The sequence below is a fragment of the Emydura macquarii genome, unplaced genomic scaffold (genome assembly GCF_026122565.2).
Source record: "Emydura macquarii macquarii isolate MOO-44397 ecotype Brisbane River unplaced genomic scaffold, CSIRO-AGI_Emac_v2 contig_476, whole genome shotgun sequence".
NCBI classification, from domain to species: Eukaryota; Metazoa; Chordata; order Testudines; family Chelidae; genus Emydura; species Emydura macquarii.
In genome coordinates, this window is record NW_027130613.1 from 309,930 (window position 1) to 316,632 (window position 6,703).

General features: G+C 35.0%; 1 protein-coding gene across 4 annotated transcripts in view; it reads left to right on the forward strand.

Moving 5' to 3' along the window:
- The window catches only part of GABPA (GA binding protein transcription factor subunit alpha), a 55,386-nt gene extending 49,824 nt beyond the window's left edge, over window positions 1-5,562 (forward strand). For 3 of the 4 annotated variants that reach the window (XM_067538209.1, XM_067538205.1, XM_067538207.1), the window contains one exon: window positions 2,404-5,562. In XM_067538209.1, the coding sequence (XP_067394310.1) occupies window positions 2,404-2,632 (229 nt within the window). In that variant the 3' untranslated portion in view covers window positions 2,633-5,562. Of the gene's footprint in view, window positions 1-1,038; window positions 1,279-2,403 lie in introns of those variants that run through there. The other variant, XM_067538208.1, reaches the window with a different exon arrangement.
- Window positions 5,563-6,703: the final 1,141 nt, after the last annotated feature.

Genomic DNA, 6,703 nt, shown 5'->3' on the forward strand with positions numbered 1-6,703 from the left:
TTCCTCAAAGTTGTTCTCTTTTGGCAGCTGTATCAATATTGACATGTTATCTGACATTTATAGATGTCGGTGGGGATATTTAATGCCTCCTTCTGTCACTGGGAAAAAATTGATGACAACATGAATTTTTGTTTTAAAAAAACCAAACTAGTGACATAAATTTTGTTTACTAATTTATTAAAACCATTTTGTAAATTTGTGACTAATACAGTTAAACGATGGTGATGCTGCTGGTGGAGGTGGTAGATATTCTATCCAGACGTCAAAAGAATAAGCAGACTGAAAGCAGCTCACGTAATGCTCTATGAATAAAGTGAACCGAAAAATTAAATGGTCTGCATTTTGATGTTTATTTCTGACTGTGAATTGCAAGAAGCAGTCTTTATTTCATTACTCAATAGGAAAGCAACACTGCTAATTTTTAATCTTATGGTTTACAAACATACATAACTTTTGTTTCAGCATAATCTGAAACACATCAACAGAATAAGAATTTCTAAACATTCATTCTTTTTCTGTATTTATTTGTTTTACTTTCTGTACTAAGTATTGCATCTATAACAACATTCTGTAAAAACTGTTGATAAAAATATTTCTCTGCAGTTACTATATTGAATAGATTCCAGCTCGAGTCTCTTTTAGCATGAGACATAAAACAGCTACTCTAGCAGCTCTCAAAGATATCCTCACTTTTGGCCTTTTGCTGTGTGTAGACGAACTGTCAGTGCTCAGTGCCCTCTGGTATGCTCCATTTCAGTCACAAGTACAGCTAGTCAGACTTCGTTCCAGTTTTAGGAAGTCGTCACCAGTCTCTGTGGTTTGCCAAAGCAACTTGGATGTTTCTCGTTCTAAAAGTTCCAGATTTTGTTTTAGTCTGAAGTATGTTGTCTTCAGAATTTCATGTGTCTGAAGAGATTTGACTGGGATTCCTAGTCATCCATCTGCTTTCTCATCAGAATTGGGAAGCAAAAGCTAGTTCAGTGATTTACTCAGTTTTGCTTGAGGATTAGAGATCATTTTTGTGTCTTGCTTATCAAGGAACTAAAGAACATCCCAGAAGGTACAGACGACCTGGCATTTGGTCTGTACACAAACATGCTGTTCACAGGGTTGAAAATCTGAGAGCCAAGGGAATTTCCACCTATGTCATGCTAGAAGCATAAGGCAAGAATGGGAATCTATTCAAATGATACTTTCAGAGAAACTGAACTATAGGTAGGTAATTTTCTTTCACTGTATTTGTGCCTTGCACAAATTTATCACAATCCTACTAACCCTCAGAAGTCCAAATTGCATAATGATTACTCAGGCTTGTTTAATGTGAGATTTAAACTGAATTCATTTAATGCCCGAGGTGATGAAAGCACAAAATAAAACTAAAAGATTAAATTTGTGTAGTGTACTTCTTAGTCACTAAATATTTTGTAACAATTCTATAAATCATGTATACAGTTTTATGTTGTCTTAACTGCATTCTGCTTATTGTGGCATATGGTGGTAGCTCTATTGTGATAAAACATGAAAAATGTTGATCATAAAAGAGTAATTAAGTCATAATTAATTGTAAACCTATGTAATGGATGTGCTTCTGACTTTCTGTTTTTAATAGGTCCTGTATTTAAATTGTACAAAGGAACAAGTGTAACTCCAGTCATGCTATTGAAAAGTTTCCTGTAGTTTTAGATGGGCTATGTTAATACACAATCCCGCTCTTTATGTAATATTCATTAATATAGCAACCACAGCGTTCAGTTTGAAATTAGCTGTTTAAATTGATCACCTTTCTCAACCAAGGGAGGAAGCAAGACGCAAAGCTGGAGTACTAGTGTTAGTAACATGGGTCCTAGCGGTCAATACATGAGGGTGTTTACACTGAAGCCGACCACCTGCAATAGTCTGGTCAATTATCCTCAATTATCCTCTGGTCAATTAGCTGAAATGGCCAAGAGTCTCTCTGCCACTAAGGCAATAGTGATCAGAGAAATCTTGCAACAGGGCCATTGCAGTGTACTCTCTCTCCAGGTGGTGCTCAGTCTTTAAGCAGCCATTTGAGATTTGTGGTGATGGTGATTGATTTGATTTTTAGTAACATGGCTCTCCCGGCAGCTCAGCCAGATAACTCAAGAAAGAATCCATATTCCACTGCCTTAGTCTCTTCTTCTCATTTATGTTTAATACAAAACTAAACAAAAAATCTTCAGCCAAAGAGACAAGAGGTCTAGTTTTGTTAGTGAAAAAAACAGAACTTTATCAAGATCTTCAATGAGAAAAAGAACCTACCCTTTAGTGCTACAGTATCCTTAAGCATGATGTGTGTGTGTGGAGGGGGTGTTCATGGACTGAATATTTCTCTGTTACTTTGCACTGATTTTTTTTTTTTTGCTTTGTTTTTTCTCATTTAAGGTATTACTATGATGGGGATATGATCTGCAAAGTACAAGGCAAGAGGTTTGTGTATAAATTTGTCTGTGACTTGAAAACTCTCATTGGATATAGTGCAGCAGAGCTGAACCGGTTGGTCACAGAGTGTGAGCAAAAGAAACTTGCAAAGATGCAACTCCATGGTATTGGTCAGCCAGTCACAGCAGTGGCACTAGCTACAGCATCCCTGCAAACCGAGAAAGATAATTAAGCACTAGGACTTGAAAATGGGAGCCTGAGGCCCCTTTTGTATACCCAGAGCTGGTACTGCTCTTACTGTTATCAGAATTGGAAGCTTCTTTTTATTCCTTGACAATATAATATGATGCATGATTTTCTACAAAGAACTAAGACTCCCATGAATTTGGATCTTTAACAGCATATATTTCAGGGTATATTAAGGGATCACCACAACTTCTTCAATGTGAAGACTGGCTATCTGTGGCATGTAGTCTGCTGAAATAGGTGAGGAAAGCTGAACTGGTCCATGTTGTATGTCCAGCCCTACAAAATATTAGTTGCAGCATTTTAAGAAAAGTGGAGCATCTACAGGAAACAGACTTTTCAATAATTTGAATTCAACCCTTTCTGCTGTTTTTTATTCTCTATTGAACTACAAAATGGAATTAGATGCTTACACAATTAAAGCAGGGGCTGTCATTAAACATGTATATTAATCTCATCTAATCAAGCAGAGCAGAAAGAAAAGACACATTTAAAAAAAATACAATGCATCAAGTCCTTAAGACAATTTCTCTGCTTATAAGCAAAGGAAACAAAGAATAGACCAAACTGAAGATCAATGCTGAAGAAAGAGATCCAGGTTTAAATCTGGCTTAGATCAAAAGCCGATTATGAGTATTTCATTGTAATATGTAGATAACATGCATATACGAGGACAAGTACTTAACTTTTGAAAGATGTTACGCTGGCTACTCAGCAAAAGAAATTAATAAAGATTTGAATGTTTTTCCTGTCAGGTGATTAAAAATTTGAAAAGGTATCCATCCCTCTACGCTGCAGAGTATATTAGCCAATTCTCCTTATACCTGCACTGTAGTTGACCTTGATGAACTGAAGATTTAAGTTAATCACATTCAGCAGTCCTTTTCTGTTCAAAAACAAAATGAGTTGCAAATAAATTTATACAAATCTGAAGTTTGACTTCCAGATTATTGTACAGTCTGCCCTATTAAAATATGAAAAAAATAGTTTCTTTTTTAAAATGTTTCTTTCCAAACTTCAAATAATGTCTTGAGGCCTCAGAAACAAAACTGCACATTCCTAAGACTTAAGCAGTACACAGTTAAGTGTTTGGATATATTTTTTAAAAATATATAATTGGAACGTATCCTGAATCCAGAGACACTGGTATAAATACTACTTTATTCAGACGCATACATGTTAACGTGTACAAAACTGTGTGTCTATGATTTGTGAGCTTCTCCATTAATAACTTGCTAGATGACTTCTGTTAAAGTTTGAATAGAGCATTTTTTTAAGTTTTGCCCCTTTGTTTAAACAGCATGAATATTGTTACCATGCATTTTTGCTGTTCTTGCAAGCAGATTTTTTTTATTTTTTAAATGAGCCGCTAGCAGAAGCTGTGGCATCAATTTACAAGTAGTAAGAATATAATTGCATAAGGGAAAATCTTTAATACCATGTTGAAAGGTCAAGTTACTCTTAAACCTTTTAAGTCAGGAATCTGGCTACACTGAGAGATGCTTAATGTAAACTGTACCTAAACTGAGCGGTGGGAGGACTACGCTATTGCTGTTGACAAGTAAAGAGAAACTGTCTTCCGGGCTTTCAAAAATTGGAAATATGTGAGACTTGTGTATTTTTAGGGTTAATTTTTTAAGGGTGAGCGTTGGAATGCTTTTTCTCAGTGGAGGTGCAGCTCCATGCCCCTGCTATAGGCCTAAGGATCTCTCACATGCTGTTTTGTCCATCTATCATTTAAGTCTCTGTAACTGCCAGCAACATCATTGTATCTTTCTCATGTCAGATTCCTCCAGTGACCCCTAATTTACCATTACTGAAGCACTCCCTCATTTGCTATCAGGCTGAGCATGCTACTTCTGAAAGATACCTTAGCTTCGTAAGAACCTAAACAAATCCTTTTTAGCCCTTAACAAATCCTAAATTACAGATATGGTTACATCAGTCAGAAGTCAGGTCAAATGTCTAGCTTGTTTGACTGTTGTAGTGAAATTGTAGCCCACTTTCACTATTTATCAAGCTTTTGAAATCTTATGTAAATAGTTGGGGTCACTATCTTGCATATGCAAGGAGAAACTTAAGCTACAAGTTGTGTGGCTAAAAAAATTTTCTGTGTCCAGAACTCCATTTGTGCAGCTCTGTTCAAGACAAGGGTAGGCACTGTAAACACAAGCCACGATTCAAGTAGCTAATTAATAAACACGATACAACTGCCCCTTAGAACACTTATCAATTTTTCTAGCAAAGGTCTAAAATACTGCAAGTGGACAAAGGAAGGAGAGGTTTAAAATGTTGACAGACCAAATCAGTCTAATGGAGGATGAATTAATACCAAAGCTAATAAGTAAAATTGATGTTTTTCTCTTGAATATGCACAGAATGGAATACTATTAGGAAAGATGGCATCAAAACTTTCCTTGTAACTACATCTGAATATTTTGAAGCTCCTTAATTTTTAGTAACTCTGATATCCCTTTTGGGTTTGTCTATGTGCATTTTATTTCCTGGTAGGATCTGCTGCACTTCCACCATGTTCTTTTCATTAAAATAGGACCAGTGTGTTTTTCAAACAGTGTAAAGCTGTTGTCAAATTTCCTGTAGCTAAGGGAGAAATCTGACTAACTTGATGTCTTCATTTAAATAAAGGATGTAGAATATTATATGTCAATATTATTCTGTTGCTGCCAGAAAAAGAAAGTATAATCCCAACTTTTTGTAAAACTAAGGGATTTTGCATACATTTTTACTCTTTAAATAAAGACACTTATACTCTGCTAATAATTATGTATTTCTTTTGTTTTGAATTTTTTTTGGTAATTTTACATGAAACAATTATTTTCTATTTTTACTCTGATAAAATATTTGTGCATAAAATGTCAATATAGTAAAATAAAAATAAAACTGTTACACAGCTACTGTTTTGGTGATGATTCATTTGTTTTTCAGAATGGCTTCCACAACTTCTCTTTTAAAAAAGTAGCTAGTTTTAAAGATAAGTAGTATGCATAATTTCATTTTCAACATTTAAAGAGCACAAAGTTGTTACAGAAAAGAGGCAAATTTTAACTTCAAGCTTTCTTCAAAACAGATTTTCTTCACCTTAGTATTTAAACATCTATATATTTTTGTACTGTGCTAGAACTTGGTTATAGAGTTTCAACAGGCTTGGTTTTGTGACACATTTCCTATTATTCCTGTTTGTGCTACAAAGCCCTCAAAATTACAAGAGCATGAGATGGAGTCAGTATGCACCCATGATGCAATTCACTAGAATGTGACCACAGAACTTTTTGTCAAAATGTTTTATGTAAGGATGTTCTATATGTGTGTGCAAATTAATACAAAAAGGGCCAGTTTTATTTTAATTGAGTTAACATATGGTGTGTAAACTATGCTACTTATGCAAATATTACATATGCTAAATATTTTTGTCGCTGTTGCATGTAGGCTGAATTACTGGTTCGTGATACACGAGCCAGAATGAAGACAGCTTGACTTGTAAATTCCAGGAGTTTCTGTGCAGATGACATTAGCCCTATATATTTTACTTTTAAACTGAGCAAAGCTGCTATGGGAATTTCTGAGAAACAAGTATAGAACTTCACAATGCCAGTTTTTTAATGCAGTCACTTTTTGGCTATCAACCACACTTTAAATGCTTACCCCTTTTTTTTAACATGGCTCTTTCTGTGCCCGAATTGTTCTTTATATGTTTTTTTGTAAATATGTGAAACATATTGGCTCTGATTTTCATATTACCTCAGAGGTATAAAGGGCTTTGTTAAAGAGGCTGCTCATCAACTATTTCATTGCTTAAGGCACACGTCACCTACATGATACATAGCTTTGGAGAAAAGCTGGAGAAAAATCTATATTCTAATTAAAACATACCTCCAGATCTTCTAAATCAGTATAGTGCCATGGCAGCCAGCAAAACTATGCTGATTTACATCAGCTGAGGATCTGGCCCACATTAGCTAGGGTTTAATCTTTTTAATAATATTACAAACAGTTCTCATTTTCCTGTTAATTTTTGTTTAAAGTATCACAGAGTTCT